Below are 20,425 nucleotides of genomic sequence, written 5' to 3'. Positions count from 1 at the left end.
ATGAACACTCTTTCGCTAAATATCATAGAGTTTCTTGGAATGAGTCTTGGGATCGAAAGACGCTATATGAGAGAGTTTTACCGAGATAACGATTCGATACTTAGGTTGAATTACTATCCGCCATGCAAGCAGCCAAACCATACATTAGGGACAGGACCCCACACCGACCCGACTTCTCTAACCATACTTTATCAAGACCACGTCGGTGGTCTTCAGGTTTTCGTGGAGAACCAGTGGAGATCCATCGCTCCCAAGCCTCAATCATTCGTGGTTAACATCGGCGATACCCTCATGGTAATTAAGTTAACATTTTTTTTTTAAGTTAACATTTTCTTTACGTAAGAGACAAAGATTTTGACATTTTGTATGTGTATCCAAAACTCATATATAAGCGTGATTCAGAATCTCATAATGATGAGAATGATTGTTTTTGTACCCACTACCCATGAGACTCAAGACAAAAACTGTCTCGTGTTTTAGATGTGGGTCGCTTTATTAGGATGGTGGAATACATTTCATCGAAAATGTATCCCTGGTATACTCCTAGTAATTTATATATATATGGACTAATCGAGTTATTACAAATTGGTTTTGTGTTGACATAGCATCAAGTAAAAAATTATCCAGGTAGTATACATATGAAATATTTTTCCTGAAACTTATCATGCAAGAAACTTTGAAGAATATTGAAAGTCTGTATCTTCTTTTATAGGCGTTGACGAATGGAATATACAGAAGTTGCTTGCACCGAGCAGTGGTGAACAAAGAAAGGGAAACGATGTCATTAGCATTTTTCTTATGTCCACAAATGGACAAAGTGGTGAAACCACCGAAGGAGCTACTAGAAGTGTCCGGCCAAAGGCTGTATCCTAACTTTACATGGTCCATGTTTCTTGAGTTCACGCAGAAGCATTATAGATCCGACAAGAACACTCTTCAAAAGTTCTCAGACTGGCTTAGGAGCAAAGAAGTTATCGACAACAAACTTGCCGGACAAAGTTAGAAAGAGACTGAGAGATAGTTAAAAAAAAAAACAAATTGAAGGGTTTGATAATGTTTTTTTGATAACTCTGGTATCTGGGCAGCCACATTCCCAACTATCCCCCGAAAGGGGTCCAGTGCCCCAACGGAAGGGATGTTAAATCCGTTGTGGCCAAGGCTCGAACCCGGGTGGCGGGCAGTACAGCTGTACCTCCTTTACCCTGTCTAAGCACACCTCACCTCAAGATGTCCAATGATTTCAACTCTTTTCTCCAGTGATGTGGCGGAAAGGAAGAAAAAAATAAAAATAAGCCGAAAAATATGTTTCTTATTTTTGTCTCTAAATCTATGTTAGATTCGGCACAGAGTAGGGGCCTGGGGTTGTACCAAGTAAAGAGACAATGTGTTTTTTCTTTGTTATCTTCTTGTATTGTTTTACCTTATAGCCGGTGTTATTAAATTATAGTTTCTTCAAGTATTTAGATGAAATTAAACCTCCAAAAGTACCAAATAAAGTGAAACAACTCTATAGATTAATCGTTTTAGAGAAATGTTTGTAATTGTTTTTGCTTTCTACAACACGAACCATGATGAATTCATTGACAAAAAAAAGTATAGATGATGATGGTACTCACTCTGCATCATAAAGTTAAAAAATTCACTTGTACTATATGAAGTATCTATTATGATTGTTCTATAATTACTTTTATTTTTCCGACCACTATAAGAGTAACATTAGATAAGAAATCCAAAGAATTTCTTAAACAAAAAAAAATATTAATATTTTGATGAATTATAATTAAAAATTAAAAGTTAATTATAAACAAAAGTTCAATCAATCTATTGTTTACAAGTGTCATACATAGTTTTAGTGGAGCTTTAGAAAATCCTAATATTAGAAGTTTTGTCTATTTTCTCTCTTTTCTTTTGATTGTTTTTTATTTTTTTTATTCTAAGAAACACACTTTAAAAATTTTCGTTGGAGGTGTTCTAACAACAAATAATTATAATACAAAAGTCTGATGCGTTTTATCATTTCTGAAACTGAACCCTCAACAGATAAAATTTATGTAACTAATAATAAACTATATAAACGTTGACAAAAAAAAAACCATATAAACATTTAGAACATCTCCGAAAGAAATTTTATAACTTCAAATATAGAGTTTTTTTCTTTTCAAAAAGAAACTTCAAAACTTTAAATTTATAGGTTTAAGAAATGAAACTTCATAGATAGAGAAACATGTTGGAGGCGAACCTTCCCACCTTTATTTTAAGGCGATGCTTTTAAACATATAACTTAAACTCTGCGGGAATGAAGAAACCCACAACAAAAACACCCAGCAATCGGGAAGACAAAGTTTTTACTTACTCTCTTTCTCTTTATATATATTACTTTATGTAACAAAATTTATACAAAGATTGATGGAGTCAAGACCACTAAATTGCTCTCTCCAGTTATTCAGGTTTATATATCGGAAAAATGATCAAATGATAATGCAAAAGCTGAACCAAGTTGCGAAATTATCACCCCTTTTTTTTTGCACCGGGAGAATCGTCACTTTGATCAGCATATATAATAGAATATGATTCTGATTCTGATGATGTCAACTTTTTCGCTTCAGTGAATCTTTTCTTAGTAGTGAAATCCGAGGCTAGATGTGTTGTAGAGACTCCGTGATTGAGTTTCCCAGCTTGCCAACAGAGATATACATGACACAGTTACTTTCCAGACAAGTAACAATAACTCAGAATAATCAAATAAGTTTTCAGATAGATAAATATTCTTACAGCTTCAGTAGATGTTGTTTGGCTCAGGTTTATCACCGATAAATCTAGAGATCCTTGTTGATCTAGCGGAAACAATGGCACATCCACCATTATTGATGGCTTTGAAGCAATTACTACTGGAAGATTTGTAAAGTAATCCTGCAACTTATTTTTTTTTTACAAATGAATGTTGAGACTTAAGAGTGGAAAAAGGTGGGATTGTAAAAATAAGTGTTTTCTTAAAATTAACATAACTCTCTAGTGGTCATCATAAAAAAATATAGAAATTTTTTTTTAAAAAAACGCGCTAGAGAGAGCGGTCAAACCTCTGACCTTGTGGTTAAGAGCCACACGCTCTAACCAACTGAGCTACTCCAGCTTGATATATATATATATATATATATAATAAATAATTATTTAAATAAATTAAAAAATTAAAAAAATAAATATATTTTTTTATGTTTTTGAATTATACTTTTTCAGACTCAAACTTTTAAAGCATCTTTAATAGAATTATCTTACAAAAATTTTCCGTTTCATTTATACTTGGATCTTTCTTTCATGAGAGAGTAATTTTTTGCCCGCCTTACGAAAATCAGTATGGTGTAAAGTTTTTCTATGTTCGAATCATTAAATGATTCAGGTTGATTGGATCCTCCACTCAGATTTGGTCTTTCTTGTCGTGTTTTGATGGTGGTCTGAAGAGTGTTTGGAACTAATTGTGAGGGATTTCTTGCTCTAAGAATTTTAAAGATAGATCCAATTTCTCTTCGGTAAGTAAATGTACATTTTATCGCATGGAGATCCGTAGGACTAGGTATAATCTGTTTGGTTTATGATTTTTCGGTTGTAGATATACATAAACTGTTCGGTTATTTATGAAATTTGGTTCGTATTTCAGTTTTTGGTTTGATTGGGTAATAATATTGTGAATTGGCTAATATTCGATAAAATTTGTTCCAACTCAGATCTGGTTTTTGAATAATTCAAATAAAAAATTCAGAATTTTTTTGTAGTTTTAAGATGAAATATCAAATAGTTAAGATAAATTAAAATATTTCAGATAAAATTTGTGGGTGTACACTGTACGATTGCAAGTATTCAACCTGATAGCATAAAGAAAATTTAATATTTGAAACAACGTGTTTTATTGGGCCTAGTTTAAAAGTCTGTTAAGGCTACATTTGAAACCCGTTTAATCTGCAGGATCAAGAGAACCTTGAGGAGGAAGGTGCACTATAAACACAACACGTGGAGCAATAAGCACCGTCCGTTTAAAAATGTATCCGTTGCTGTTTAAAGATGCAACAATACATATATATATAAAAAAGCGTATATATCAGAAGGAGATGTTTCCTCGGTTCTGTCACTTCTTAGGGTTTTATTTCTCGAAATTTCTGGAGATAACTCTTTTTCAAAGATTTTCACAAGCAGAGAAGTTGACGACATCCTTAAAATAGTATGTTCTCTGTTTTGTTGATGCGATCGATTGGGTTTTGCGATTTTGTTTTAGGGTTTCAAATTCCCTTAATCGTTCATTCATTTATTGTTGTAGTGATCCTGGAAAGCGCTTGAATCCGTATGGAATAATCGTTGGGGTAACGTCTCTGTCTACTAGGCAAATTGTTTTTGTTATTCTAATCTTTGAGAATCAAAGACGAACATATCTCTGACAAGTTTGCGTGGAGATGATTGTATGTATTTTAGCAATTGATATTTTGATTTCCAGTTTTACTTAGAACTTGATCGTGCTTTAGGTCTGGGCTACTTAAATGTTTTGTTATCTGTATCTTTGACTTGAAATTGGTTATTTAAAGTGATGCTTATATACATATGTTTCTTTCTTGCGCTGATTGCTTGTATATTGGAGAGTTGCTGATCACTTTAGCATCTCTCTCTGTTTTTGTTTTACAGAATGTGGATGTGGAGAAACCATCATTGACAGATTGAACAGCTAAAGAAGTAGCAACATAAAACAGATAAGTTCTCTCATCTACTGTCAGACTCTTATATACTTTTCTTTAAGTTCTATGAAACTCCAAAAAGATCAAAGGCAGGCATTAATCTAATAGTGTTCTGCCAGAATCTTATTTGGAGACATTGTCCCGACTCCCTATTGCGTGAGGCTTAGACCCAGAGGAGATTTAAACCATGACCCTTGGTTTGGTAGTGCATGTCTATGCAAGAGATGTTTGGGGGATGGAAAGTAAAACACACGGCTTTTCAAAAACAACCGTCGGCTTAAAAATAGTCTTTAGACGGAAAATGACTATGCCTAAGGCAACGAAATGAGGGATGGATAAAGGGTGACAAAGTTTAGTACCAACGGCTTAAAAAGAAGTCTTTAGACAGAGACTGTGATTGAAAACGCCTTCATCACATTAGTAGTACACACGGCTTGCCAAAAAAGGTCTTTTGACAAAGATTGTGATTGGAATATGTTTTCATCACATTAGTAGTACCCACGGCTTGCCAAAAAAGGTCTTTAGTACCAACGGCTTAAAAAGAAATCTTTAGACAGAGGCTTAAAAAAAAAAGTCTGCTTACAAGAAAGTCTTTTGAAAGAAAATGACTATGTCTAAGGCTATGACATCGTTGGAAGGATTCATCAACACAAAGGATCAGATTTGGTTTTGAACTTGTTGAATGGAAATAACGATCACAAGTCATGAAAACTAATTGTCCCGAGTCCCGTTGCGTGAAATGACGATCACAAGTTACTCAAATATGATTGGAAAATCTTGCTACCCACGGATTTACTAAGGGGTTTTAGTACCAGCGGCTTAAAAAGAAGTCTTTAGACAGAGACTGTGATTGAAAACGTCTTCATCACATTAGTACACACCGCTTGCACAAGAAAGTCTTTTGACAAAGACTGTGACTGAATATGTTTTCATCACATTTGTACCCACGGCTTTCCAAAAAGGTCTTTAGACAAAGACCTTTAACTACCAACGGCTTTAAAAGTCTTTAGACAGAGGCTTAAAAAAAGTCTTTACCCACGGCTTGCAAGAATGTCTTTTGACAAAGATTGTGATGAAAATGTATTCATTACATTAGAGTACCCACGACTTAGAAAAGACCAATGGCTTAAAAAAAATTTAGACCAAGGCTACGAGATCGTCCCAATGGCTCTAAAACAGTATTGGTTGGTAGTGCATGTCTAAGCAAGAGACATTTGGGGGATGGTAAAGTGAAATATGCTTTAGTACCCACGGCTTTACAAAAACAACCATCGGCTTACAAAATGTCTTTAGACAGAAAATGACTATGTCTAAAGGCTATAATAAGATCATTGGAAGGATTCATTAACACAAAGGATATGAATTGTTTTTGAACTTGTTGAATGGAAATAACAATCACAAGTCAGAAAACTAATCTTGCTACCCAAGGCTATAATAAGATCATTGGAAGGATTCATTAACACAAAGGATATGAATTGTTTTTGAACTTGTTGAATGGAAATAACAATCACAAGTCAGAAAACTAATCTTGCTGCCCAAGGCTTAAAAACAAGTCTTTAGACAGAGGTTGTGATTGAAAAAATGTATTCACTACGTGAGTACCCACGGCTTGCAAGAAAGTCCCGAGACAAGGACTGTGAATCATAAAATTAGTACCACATGGCTTGCAAAAGGTCTTTAGACAAAGACTGTGATTATAAACGTTTTCAGCCCATTTGTACCCACGGCTTTGCAAAAAGGGTCTTTAGACAGAGACTTTGATTAAAACATCTTCATCATATCTGTACCCACGGCTAATGAAAAGTATTAAGACAAAAGGCTTGCCAAAAAGGGTCTTTACACAAAGACTGTGATTGAAAACATATTCATCACATTGTACCCACGGCTTTGCAAGGAAGTCTTTAGACAAATACTGAGTGAACACGTCTGCATCACACTAGTACACACTGCTTGCAACTGTGATTGAAAACGTCTTCATCACATTAGTACCCACGGCTTGCCATAAAAGGTCTTTAGGCAGAGACTGTGATTGAATACGTCTTCATCACACTAGTACCCAAGGCTTACAAAACTACCTACGGCTTATGGGTTGGTTTAGACAAATATTGGTACATACGACTTGAGAGAATCGAAACCGAATCCATTGCTTACACACGACTCTATGAAAAAAATGATGTTCGGTGATGCGAAGTATGACAAAACTTAGTACCAATGTCTTACCAAACAACTTTTTAGACAGAGACTGTGATTGTAACCCACGGCTTATAAAAGGTTGGATTCATCAAGTACTCACGGCTTAAAAAAATGTAGACAAACACTCTAAATCTAAACCAGATCCTTTGCTTACCCACAGCTCTATGATGCAAAGGATGTTTGAGGATGAAAAGTGTGACAAAATTTAGTACCAACAGCATAAAGAAAAACAAGTCTTTAGACAGAGACTGTGATTGTAAACGTACATTGCGTTAGTATCCGCGGCTTACAAGAAAGGTCTTCAGACATAAAAGAATGTGATTGTAAAATTATTCATCACATTTGTACCCACGGCTTGCAAGAAAGGTCTTCAGATAAAGACTCTGATTGAAAACGTCTTCATCACATACACCCACAGCTTCGCAAAAAAAAAAAAAAAATCCTTAAGACTGAATGTGTTGCATGGGATCAAACGACCACAACTTAAAAAGATCCTCTAGACAAACAAAGACTAGTTGGATGGATAAAACGACCAGCGACTTTGCAAAAAAGTTTAAGACAAAGCTCTGAGGTCGTTTCAATGGCTTAAGAAAAAGGCTTTGAGATGACTGTGATATTATTCATTAGCTCACTACCTACGGCTTAGAAAAGGTCTTAAGACAAAGACAATGGTTTTGAACCTTTTGGATCGAAACAATGACCACCTGTTATGAAGAGTCATTGTAAATTCTTGCTAGCCACGGCTTGCAAAAAGTACTAAGACAAAGGCTGGTAACTGAAAACGGATTCATTGCATGAGAGAAGTCTTCAAACGAAGTCTCTATGAATCAAATGATGTTTTCATCACATTAGTCCCGAGTCCTGTTGCGTGAAATAACGGTCACAAGTCATGAGAAGTAAACTCACGGCTTAAAAACAAGTCTTTAGACAGAGATTGTTTTCATCACATTAGTACCCACGGCTTGCAAAAAAGTCTTTTGACAAGGACTGTGAATGAATATGTTTTCATCACATTTGTACCCACGGCTTTCAAAAAGGTTTTTACACAAACTGTGATTGAAAACGTCTTCATCACATTTGTACTCACGGCTTGCAAAAAAAAAGAAGAAGATATTTTGACAACGACTGTGATTGAAAACGCCTTCCACACATTAGTACCCACAGCTTGCAAAAAAAAAAAAGTCTTTCAATGAAGACTGTAACTGAAAACGTATACATCACATTTGTACCCACGGCTTTGCAAAAACGTTTGAGACAAAGACATTAAGTGAACACGTCTTCATCACATTAGTACTCACGGCTTGCCAAAAAAGACATAGACTGTGAATGAAAACGTCTTTCATCACATTTGTACCCACGACTTTGCAAGAAAGTCTTTAGACAAATACTGAGTGAACACGACTTTACCAGTACCCACGGCTTGGAAAACTTCTGTTGGATGGAAAAACGACCAACTTCTCAGAAAACGTTCGAGGCAAAGACTATGAGTTTAAAAAAAAATTATAATAAACCACGGCTTAGAGGTTGGATTCATTAAGTACCCGAAAACTAATTCTTCACACCAACCACAAGGCTTAAAAATTACTAGACAAAGAACAAACAAAAAGATCAGTTTAAAACAAAGAGCAAAAACAGACTCCTTACTAAAGTTAAGCCTTGTCAAAGCTTTTAGAAAAAAGACTACACGCCAAGTTTTTGGCTTGTTGGATGGTAAAAACGACCAACAACTTAAACCAATTTCAAGATAGAGACTAAACCAAATCGAGTTTTAGCTTGTTTGGATGGTAAAAACGACCAACAGCTTAAACCATGTCTTAAGACACTATGAACCAAAATGTGATTCCTCACCTCACTATGTACGGCTTAGGAAGTCCCTATACAAAGACTTATGTCATAGTTACTTCTTACAGGGTAATAACTCACAAGATAACTTTTTTTTGAACTTAAAGACTAATTAGTTATGATTTCCTCAGGTTTTGTATGTGCTTCAGAAGACTCAGAGATGATTTCAAGTGTATCAGATTTTTTTAACCAGGTATGTGCTTTTCAAACATGTTTGCTACTTAGTCGATACATTCAATTATGAAAATCACAAGCAGGAGAGACTGATATGAAGTGAAGACTAATTACATTTGTTTAGGTACGTTCTTCACAAACTGTTCATATCTTCATTGACGCCAAGGATTTACCCAGGTATATGCTTTTCTTCACTTTTTATCGTACAAAATGATATTGTTACATATGAATACAAACTAAGTTAAGTGATATATGCGTAAATGTAAAGGAATTGGAAAGCTCTGTTATTATCTTTGACAATGTTTCTCTCATTGATCTAGCATTCATGAGATTCTAGAAACTGATTGTTAACATATCCATTGATGAGAAAGTAGATTCTTTTTTCATATTGGAACATTATATTGTGTTTAAAGTGTAATCTCTCTCTCTCTCTGTTCTCTTTAGTTTGGTGCTTGTATGTATTGATAAGGTCTTTTATTTTAATGAAATTGATGTATGTTAGAGTTTCTTGTAGATCGTCCTAAAGTTGAGAGACTCCTGCAAATTGTGGTTGTAGTTTCTTTGAATCTTGAATGTTTTTGATTTGTGCCATGCGTTTAACCCTCAGTGGTCATTCTAAACGTGTTAGAATCTCTTTATCTTGGTGATTTTCTGTATTATAAGGTCTCTCATTTTTTGAAATATATGTATCTTGGACTCTGGCAGATCAATATAGGTGGGAGATTCCATCTGTTGTTGTAGCTAGTAGTTCTGTTTTTGAATCTTGATGAATATTTCTATTTTGTGATATGCTCTTAAGCCTCAGTGATAATTCTAAATGGTGTTAGTATCTCTTTAGTTTGGTGCTTTTATGTATTTTAAGGTCTCTCTTTTATGAATTGGGTATGTTTTAGAGTCTCTTTGTAGATTAACAGGTGAAACTCCTATAGATTGTGTGAGTAGTTTCTTTGAATTTTGAATGTATCTGTTTTTTTGTTATGCCTCTCCTACTCTCAGTGATCCTTCTAAACTGCGTTAGTATTCTGTATGTTGATCAGAAAAAATTATTCAAAATTAGTTTGGTTCTTGTATGTATTATAATGTAACTGATTTCTATGAAGTCACTTCTAGATCAACGTATGAGAGATTCCTGCAGAATGTGGTCGCAGTTTCTTTGAATCTTGAATGTTTATGTTTTGTGTTATACTCTTAACCCTCGGTGATCATTGTAAACATGTGAAATGATTTCTCCACAACTCTGCATAGGAGGCTAAATGATTACTGTGTTAGATTCTATAAATTGTATATGTTGACTTGAGTTTTTAGTTTTTACAATAACAATGATTGGAAATTTCTCATGGTCTCTAAGTCTTGGCAACATTTCTGTCATTGATTTAGTATTCTGTGAGAATGTAGAAACTTATTGCTTGTTAATCCTTGAAAACATCAAGCGATATATACTTATAAGAAAATACAATTTAAGCATCAGAAATGTTTTTTAAAGAACTAATCATTAGTAACTATCTTTGATTTAGTATCTGTAGCATTCCGTGTTACAAAAGAAAAAAAAATTGTCTGTAGGATTCTAGAAACTGATTGATAATATTCATGAAAACGTATATTTTATCCTCTGGTATCAGAACATTAGTTGTGTTTAGATTGTTACTTTGTTTGTTGCTTGTATGTATTTTGGATTTAGAGATTAACGAAGGATAAAATCTTTCCGCTTGTGGTAATAGTTTTCTTGAATCTTGAATGTTTAGGTTGTGTTTTAATACTCTAAATCCTCTGTGACCATTTCTAAACATGTGAAATGACAAGTTCACAATTCTCATATGCTGATGATTACTGTGTTACATTCTATAATTGTTACATCCTATCCCTTTTGTCTCCTAGTCTTACAGGCACAGTTGATGAAACTTGAAATTTTTAAATCATTGTGAGTAGTTAAGATTGTGCAATTGATCTTGCATTTTAGTTCACTACTGGTCCTTCTTTGTTATGTCTGATTGTGATCTTGATTTTCTAATATGTTCGAATTATATATCATCTTAACTCTTTTTTTAAATAGGAACATTTAGTAAATTATCTATTATTTTCTTGAAATATATTTTGATGATAAACTATAATACGTGTTTTCCAAATATATTTTGTAAGTAGTTTAACTATTTGGAATTGTTGGTGTCATCTATTTTATTAAAGTTGAATTACTTTTTAAAAATAACTCTTCTTTCATCTTAATAATTACAATTAGGGCCTACCGTATTTTATTTGTTTTCTAGGTTTTTATTTTTTGTATGATTTTATGGTTTGTGTTTTATGTTTGCATTTGCAAGAGATATGTATAATAATGATTTTTGTCTTTTAGAAAATTGTAAGTGATGAGGCATATTATATTCATTTTACTTAACGTTTGATGTTCGTTTATTTTTCTAACTTGTTTTTTTTTTATTTGTTGTCAAATATATTTTATGACATTATACTATTTTAGTTATTATTTTTATTTTTTGTAATATTTTTATAATGAGAACACATTTTTATATCATCTTTAATTAGGTATATTAACTACATTTAATTTTATAATTTAGTTAATTGTTATATCACCTGGTAGTTTGTACATTGAATTGGGACTCTTGAATTTCCAACGGTAATATTATCTATTTATATTGTGAATTAAAGATATAAATTTATAAATAGATATATAGTTTTATTTTTCATGTTTGTAAATCAATATAAATATTTACTATATTATAAATATCTTATTTTTATTTTCAATATATATACATATATATATATATATTATATTCTATAATGATAAAATTATAAATTTTTAGTACAAATATAAAAACTTGTATAATTTATTTTATTAATAAGTTTTTTAAAAAAAATTTAAGCCCAGATAAAACTATATTATTTGCCTCGGGCTCTCACAGTCCTTCGCACGGCACTGAGTTCACCCATCTAAATAGCTCCATTATAGTGCCATATAGAATATACATATTAAACAGTTTGTTTTTATTAAGTGCTCACTCTTAAAAAAAACAATTCGTTTTTATTCAACGAAGTGTTTTCCAGACGACAGTTTATGTTTTCATTTGCACACATAAGCTGAGAAGCTTATAAATCGTTATAAGCACTAGATTCTTTGACCGCACGTTATTTTGTATTGTTTTTTGCATTTATTTTTAAAAATTCGTTAACTTTATGTAATTTTATTTATTGAACTCAATTATTTTATCCTACAATTTTACGTGTTACTTGTAATTTTAAAATTTATAACTTTGCATATTTATCTATTCCTTTAAAATAGTGGTATGTTATTTAGATCACTATGATATGATAATTTTTCTATTATTTGAACATATTATTCAATATACTACGTGAGCATTTACATGCAAATGATATGGTATAATTTGGTAAAACTTGTCATTTTTGTATGTATATTTTTGCATTTTAGATTGTATTTAATGTAAATTTAGAATATATTCTTGTCTGACACATTTAAATCGAATGTTTTTTACTATGTTCTGCATATATTTTGTTGTACAGAGTTTTCTATTTTTATTTTTAATTTTTGAAAAAGGCTTAAGTTTTTATTTTTAGTTTCTCAAATGTATCATGGATTATGTGTTGTAAAATAGGTTTCCATCATACGAAACCAAAAAAGAATAACATGATTAACACAATAAAGATGAGAATGTAGTGTATGGTTATTTTATTTCGTTTTGTAAACTAAATATATCTAAAATTTAGCAGGATTCCAAATTATAAGAAGTGATATTTTTGGATAAGATTCAACGAAAGAGTTATAAAAAGAGAAACAACGGAAGTTGAAACGTCATCGTCTCTCATCTTGCAAGGATCAACGAAGAGAATTAAGTTTTAAAAAATGAAGGTTCTTAAATGTAGGATAACGGCAATTTCAGAGACTTTAATAAAAACAATGAAGACTAGTCTTAGACCCGCACGGGCGTGCAGGTATAATTTTGATATATATAGATTTATATAAAATATATATTCCATATTATAGATACATAATATTTACCATATTATATATGTGTTTTATATAACATGTCTACACATAACATTTTTATTGTAAAAAAAATCATCAATATATTATATTTGTTTATAATTCAGTTAAATTAGTATGGCAGTCTAAATAACCATAATTGAAATTATTCTTTCAAATTTATATTGGTTTGAAAATAAATACTTATTTGAAAATATATTTATCTCGAAGTACTTGTTCTACAATAAATTAATCATAATGTGAAAATATGTATTACATTATTATTGTTATTACAACAAAGTGAGAATTAAATATATATACATCATAATGTGAAAATATGAATAACATATTTATTTTTATTACAACAAAGTGAGAATTATACATATATATATATAATATATATATAACAAAATATAGTAACTATTAATAAAAAAAAAGATAGATCCGTTTGAAATCAATATTTTGAAAAATACTGGGCCTAAAATTTGTGCTAATGTTAAATCAGGCATGTATAATAATGTCATGGGCTTGAAATACGTATTTGCAAGTTTTGATTAGTTAATGTGCAGATCTCGTTAGTTAATGCATATCTTTTTTTAAGATGATTGCGTTTAAATAGGAAACTAATTTGGAATGTTACGATCTGGTTTTGTTTTGAGTAAAAGTTAGGCGTTTATTTATATGGTAAAACGACTGTGTTAAACTCTAATGGCAGTTCTTTGTAAATATTAAGAAAAACTTAGAATTAAATACTATTTGTACTTCTGCTTTAATAGATTAGATGGAGTGTTTTATTGGATTCAATAAATAGTGACATGACAAAAAAATCATATTTCATTTGCTGATTTAATTTGCTAAGGTGGATAGATTCAATGGAACTTATATTCCCCCTTTTTTTTTGTGACGTCAAAAGGTTATTCTATTACTCAAGCTTGAGGTGGTCTGGGTAACCAAACCGGAATAGAACAACCAATAAAAAATAACTCCCTATGGAAGGATCTTGCTGTTTTAGCTAGAAAATCTGAAATCTGATTTCGCGCCCGTGGAACATGAATGATGCTGAATTCCGGGAAGCATATCTGTAGCGTCTCTATCCTCTCCAATTCTGTTGCAAAGCTTGGCCAAGCATGTGGATCTTTTATCATTGCAATCAGCCCCTTACAATCTGTCCCGAAGCGTTGACATGTTGAGTATTGAAGCATATTCTCCATTGCCCACCGCAATGCTTCTACTTCCGAATGCAAGGCTGATTCGAGTCGAGTGAAATTCTTTGTTCCCATAAGTTGAGTGTTCTCCGCGCTGTCCATCCATACCCAACCGCAGCCACTAATGTGAGCAGAAGATGTCCAAGATCCATCTAACAAGCATATGTTACCCAAGCTTATGGCTTGGTCTACCTCAGAAATATTATCTTGTACCACTGGTTGGACCACTGGTTGTAGATCGTTAGCATTAAACCAGGCCTGGCATTCACTCTCTGCATGTCGAACTAGCTCCAAGGGATTTCTATCTATACCTCTGAAGAGTTTGTCGTTCCTGGCCTTCCAAATATACCATAGCAACCAGGGATAAGGATCCCTATCTTGTTCCGGCTCAATGATGCTATTCTTTCTCCAGAACAAATAATCCATGTTCGTGTAGACGTTTGATACTGGAAATATATCCGGGCTTGTTGGAGTCGATGATAATGACCAGACTTGAAGAGCAGGCGGGCATTCAAAAAATGCATGGGTCACAGTTTCTTCTAATTCTCCGCATCTTGGACAATAGTTGTCACACCTCATATTACGTCTTGTTAAGTTCCTCGTTACTGTCACATGACCAGTTAATAGTTGCCAAATAAGATGACATATCTTGTTCGGCGCCTTTATCTTCCAAGCGAAGGCTTGGAGCTTTTTGATGCTTGGCTCTACAATTTCCTTCTCTACCGCTGGTGTTAATACATTCTGTGCCAGCCAATATCCAGATTTAACCGTATATTGGCCATTCCTTGTGTAGTTCCAACAGAAAGAATCCCGACGATGGGTTGAACTTATGGCTAAACTCCTTGTGAGAGGTATGTCTCCAGGGGTAACATAATTTTCCAATAAACCAACATCCCACTCCTTCGATACCTGATCAATAAGATCACTGACTCTCATATTTGGGTGCATAACTGGCGCTACGGGGACAGCTGGTCTCGCAGGGGTCGTTGGAATCCATGGATCCTCCCACACCTTAACTTCGTACCCTGAATGTATCTTCTGTCTGATCCCTAGTAGTAGCAACTTCCTTGCGGCTGTAATGCTTGTCCACACATAGGATGGGCTTGTAGCATTATTCACTCTTAGTGGAGAACTCAATCTATAGTATCTTCCTCTCAATACCCGTGCAACCAGAGAATCAGGGAATTGAAGTAGCCTCCATAGTTGTTTAGCCAAAAGGGCCATATTGAACTCATGGATCATTCGAAAACCGATTCCACCCTCCTCTCTGGGTAAACAGACTTTTTCCCACTTCGCCCAATGTATTCCTCTTTTTGGTGGATTTGAACTCCACCAGAATTGTGCAATGGCACTGGCAAGATTTTCACATATCTCCAAAGGGAGTAGAAAAGTAGACATAACGTATGTCGGTAGAGCGAGCAGAATAGATTTAATCAACACTTCCTTCCCACCTTTGGAGAGCCATCTTCCTGTCCATCCATTCACTCTGTGCATCAACTTTTCTTTCAAAAATGCAAAGAGTTTGCACTTGGAGCCACTTATGTCTTCTGGGATACCAAGGTAAGTTCCCATTCCTCCATCATTCTGTATTCCAAGCACATCTTTAAGCTCTTGTCTCGTGATCGCATTAATCCGCTTACCAAAGAGTAAGGATGACTTATCAAAATTAATACATTGTCCAGACGCTTTGCCGTATCTCCTGACTACTTTCATTACTTCTTCACATTCACGGGGCTCCGCCTTACAGAAGAAAAGGCTATCATCAGCAAAGAGAAGGTGGGATACCGACGGACACGCACGTGTGACACGCATCCCTGTTATCTTCCCCTGGTTCTCTGCATGATTAAGAAGGCTAACGAGCGCTTCCATGCATAGAATAAAAATGAAAGGAGACAAAGGATCTCCTTGGCGTAAACCTCTACCTGGAACAATTTTTCCTCTTGGCTCTCCATTCATAAGGACCTTGTATTTCACCGACGTAATACAACGCATTATCCAGGCTATCCATACCTCTGAAAATCCCATTTTTCGCATCACAGCTTCAACAAAAGACCATTCCATCCTGTCATATGCCTTGCTCATATCTGTCTTAATAGCCATCCTCTTACTACGTCCACCTGGTTTAGTCCTAAGAGCATGGAACATCTCCTGAGCAATCATAATATTATCAGAGATCTGTCTCCCAGCAACAAAGGCTGACTGTGTCTCCGATACAAGTCCTGGTAACACCCTCTTTAATCTCTGGCATAAGACCTTAGAGATTATCTTATAACTGACGTTACATAAGCTGATTGGCCTAAACTGGGACATCACATTGGGCCTTGTTGTCTTCGGAATGAGACATATATTTGTATCATTCAGTCCATCCGCCATTGTCCCCTCGAAAAGGAATTTATTAACCATAAGGGTTAGGTCATCCTCTACTATATCCCATAATTTCTGATAAAACAGGGCAGTCATCCCATCTGGCCCGGGGGCCTTTTCTGGATGCATAGCAAAGAGTGCTAATTTGATTTCCCATTCAGAGACCGGAGCTGTAAGGTTGTTATTCATGTCTCCAGTAATCGTTGCAGGAATTTGAGAGAGAGGGTCTTCAATATCCTCAGGATCCGATGATTCAAAGATCTGTCTAAAGTAGCTAGTAGCAATGGCTACCAATCCTTCTTCATCCTCCACAATGTCTCCATTCTCGTCTAAGAGTTGTGTTATCTTATTCCTTGCTCTTCTTTGCTTGGTTAAGGCATGGAAATTTTTTTGTATTTTTGTCCCCTTCCCTCAGCCAAAACACCCGGCTCTTCTGTTTCCAGAACAATTCTTCAGCTTTAAGAGCATCAGAGAGTTCCTTCAACGCTCCTGCAATTTCCTCAGTTGTAGCGTTATCATTCGCGTACATGGCCTCCACTTTTTCCTTAAGCTCCTCAACTAATTTAGCCGAATTTACATTATGTTGTCTCCTCCATTCACTCAAGGCTTTCCTGCAGCTGGAAATATGTTCCATAATAGTCGCATTAGGAGGAAAATCAGGAGATTTCCATCCCTCAAGAATAACTTGCCTTAACTCCTCGTTGTCTAGCCATCTCTTATCAAACTTAAACTTTTTTGATCTTCTTGTTGGCTTTGTGAGTATGTCAGCAAGAATCGGACGATGATCCGATCCCCATAACCTCATATACTTCACAGACGAATGAGGAAACTTTTCATGCCAATCTGCATTTCCCACTGCTCTATCTAAACGACATCGAACAGTTGCACCTCCTGATCTCTTCCCTACCCATGAGAGCATATCCCCCGTAAAAGGGAATTCTAGCATCCCACAGTCATTAAGCATTTGCTTAAAGGGAAGGAAAGAGCTATCAGGGCGTTTTCGCCCTCCTTCTTTCTCATTATGACCTATGATTTCATTAAAATCACCTATCATGAACCAAGGTCCATCTCGTGTTGTTGAGAAACGCGTAAGACGTTCCCAAACTTGATCACGTCTTTCTAGCACAGGGTCCCCATAAACAAACGTCATATAGACTTTTATTCCATCAATGACTGCCTCAATGTCAATCATGCGGTTATTCGAAAACAAAACATTAACTCGAAATTCATCCATAAAAAATAACGCTAAACCTCCGCTGAGTCCAAGTGACTCAACAGTAAACAAATGATCAAATCCTAAGTCGGCCTGAATATTTTGCAACAGCAGCCTTCTATTCTTCGTCTCAGAAAGGAACACAAGTCCTGGGCGATGCTTCTGACACATCTCCTTAAGGCGTCGAACTGTGAGGTCGTTCCCAATCCCTCGATAGTTCCAACTGATTGTCCTCATGGATAACGATCCGATGGATATTTGGAACCCATCAAACCATCACTTTGGATGAACTCTCCCTCGATTTCTTGGATGTGCGCCTCAACGTACCCCTCCCTCGTATCTTGCTTCCTCCTGAGGACTTAGCTGTGCGTGGACGAGGGGAACCTTGATGAAGAATCTCTCTCTCTCTGCTTTGAATGCCCAAAGGAGCACTCCTCTTGGCGCCACTTCGGGAGCTCTTCTTATTACGCTGCGCCAGCATCACATTCGATGAGACAGCTACATGACTATGCCTTGCTTTCTCATCCATCTCCCTAACTTCATCAGCCAGGAGGTCGTCATCTTGAACATCACACTCCATCATCCCCGCATCATTCGTATCCAAAATCTACATGTCCTTCAGCGCTCCAATAATTTGGTCATTCCCGGCGCCACCATTCGCTTGTGGAGAGAATGTGAGAGACAAAGCCACATTCTTCCCTCGAATCGTGACGTTATCTTCCTGGGGAGTTAACTGATGTGATGGAGTTACAATAGTACTTGCAAGCCTCATTTTACCTCCTGTTGCCTCAACCTCCATTTCATCTTGAGACCTCTCTGTACGCACCCTGCCTTGTTGATTACTGTGCAACTGTTCATAAGGAACATCGTCAACCTTAGGCGAGCTGCCTCCCTGCGCATAAGCCGTATTCTTATCCTTCAACAAAGGCATATCCATCTTCTTCTCACGCCATGTTAGCTCCTCCTTTCGATCGTATGGACCACGCTGGTATCGACTACCACCATACCTATTGCCACTATGCCTCTCATCGCGTCTTCTTATTATCCTATCAGAATGTGATCGAAACCGGTCTCCAGCCCCTGTGTTACGGTTCTGATAAGCATGATCATCTTGATACCTGCCTCTAACCATAGTCTGGTTTCTAGGTGCAGACCACCTAGAAGCCATTTCTCTGTTTTCAGCCCCATTACGAGCAGGCTCAGCGTCTCGTTGCAGAGACAGCTGATTATACTCATTCAACGATGGCTGACGAGTATTACGAACCTGTGGTATCTGAACGCGAGTGAAAACTCCCCCTCTCTCCGATGATACTCGAGCTGGAGGCTCCATTGTAGGACAATATCCTTTCTCATGTGACATAAGGCCACAGGTGGTACAATGCTTAAACAGCATGTCATACTTTATATCTATCGTTACCTCCTCTGCATCAGGAGATTCCACCTTTCGTTTGAACTTTAACGGCCGCCTCGAATCAACCTCAATTCGCATACGACCTTCTGTAAGCTCAATGGAATCAACATCAACATGGCCAATGCGGCTACCAATATTCTTCAGGTTTGTAACCGTCCATAGGTGCAAGGGCAAGCCATAGAGCTGAACCCAGAATGGGATGATCCAAGGATAGTCATCATGGACAACTGGTTCCCACCTTACCAATACAAACATGCAGTAGTTGTAATGGAAAGACCCCTTTTGGAGGACAGACATAAGATCTTCTTCCGTAGTGAAGTTGAATAAGAACTTCCCTTTGCCTAGATTTTTCCCCTTTTAATAGAGTAAGATAACACATATCTATCAAAACGTACGTATACATGAATACTATCCATTCTATTTCAGTTATCTATCATCAGTTATATTCCTAACACACTTGACATTACAACTATATAATACTTTAATATATTAATTACTTTTTTTGCAAAAATATATTAATTACTTTATAATTTTACAATAAGCCTCTCACATTTACCGAAATTCTTTTGTTAAGGTTTGATTAAATTGTTTGCATTATAAATTCAATTCTTTAGCCTCATTTAAAAAAGTGCATAATATATGTAATAAAATATAATAATCTAACACAATTAAGCTTAAAATTTATATAACCTTAATTAAATTATTAACAACCAGAAAATATTTTTGTAAAACAAATGCAAACCCGTGCTTTTAAAAGTGCGGGTTAAAATTTAGTATAATGTTATGTATGGATTCAACCCAACTAATAAATGTTTCAAATGAGAAATTAGTTGTTTCCATGTTTTCATTGTATGGCTTGTTGCGTGGTTTTAGCTTTTGGATTCATGGCCTCTTAGCTATCGGTCACTAGGGGTGGGCGTTCGGGTACCCGTTCGGATTCGGGTCGGATATTTCGATTTTCGGGTATTTCGGTATAAAGGTGTAGAACCCGTTCGGGTATTTTTGAACTTCGGGTCGGGTTCGGGTATTTTTAGTTCGGATTCAGTTATTTCGGATCGGGTTCGGATATTTAGATTTTGAAAAAAAATATATTAAATTTTTCATTTCTCAAATTTCTTGTATTTAAAAATATAACTTTCACTTAACTAATTTTTTATTTTTAATAGATTGAATGGTTAATAGATTTGGACATAACATTTTGAAACTAAAAAAACATTAATTTGGTTATTGTTTTTAAATTTTGGATGTAACTTTTTGTTAATCTCTTGAAATAAAAAGTTTGACTTGCATTTTAAGTGAGTAGCAAATCATTTTCTCCGT

The 20,425-nt window shown here is 35.2% G+C and overlaps 2 protein-coding genes, 1 long non-coding RNA gene and 1 other non-coding gene across 4 annotated transcripts; 2 read left to right on the top strand and 2 right to left on the bottom strand.

The window, feature by feature from the left end:
• Positions 1-1,003, top strand: LOC106445433 (gibberellin 20 oxidase 3). Its single transcript, XM_022714107.2, has 2 exons — positions 1-294; positions 713-1,003. The coding sequence occupies exons 1-2, from the start codon at positions 1-3 to the stop codon at positions 1,001-1,003; spliced, it is 585 nt and encodes a 194-aa protein (XP_022569828.2).
• A 2,053-nt stretch (positions 1,004-3,056) lies between these two features.
• Positions 3,057-3,130, bottom strand: TRNAK-CUU. The gene has a single exon. It is a non-coding gene; the product is annotated as a tRNA-Lys (tRNA).
• A 986-nt stretch (positions 3,131-4,116) lies between these two features.
• On the top strand, positions 4,117-11,195 carry LOC125585575. Its single transcript, XR_007322560.1, has 3 exons — positions 4,117-4,210; positions 4,307-4,349; positions 4,666-11,195. It is a non-coding gene; the product is annotated as an uncharacterized LOC125585575 (long non-coding RNA).
• Positions 11,196-14,140: 2,945 nt separating this feature from the next.
• On the bottom strand, positions 14,141-18,274 carry LOC125586041. The gene is made up of 5 exons (XM_048755825.1): positions 18,022-18,274; positions 16,906-17,507; positions 16,128-16,847; positions 14,288-15,752; positions 14,141-14,238 (listed from the first exon to the last, which is right to left on the bottom strand). The coding sequence occupies exons 1-5, from the start codon at positions 18,272-18,274 to the stop codon at positions 14,141-14,143; spliced, it is 3,138 nt and encodes a 1,045-aa protein (XP_048611782.1).
• Between the last annotated feature and the right edge of the window lie 2,151 nt (positions 18,275-20,425).

The sequence above is a fragment of the Brassica napus genome, chromosome C4 (genome assembly GCF_020379485.1).
Source record: "Brassica napus cultivar Da-Ae chromosome C4, Da-Ae, whole genome shotgun sequence".
Lineage (NCBI taxonomy): Eukaryota > Viridiplantae > Streptophyta > Magnoliopsida > Brassicales > Brassicaceae > Brassica > Brassica napus.
Note: the sequence above shows the minus strand (reverse complement) of the source record. Positions and strands in the feature narration are given on the sequence as shown.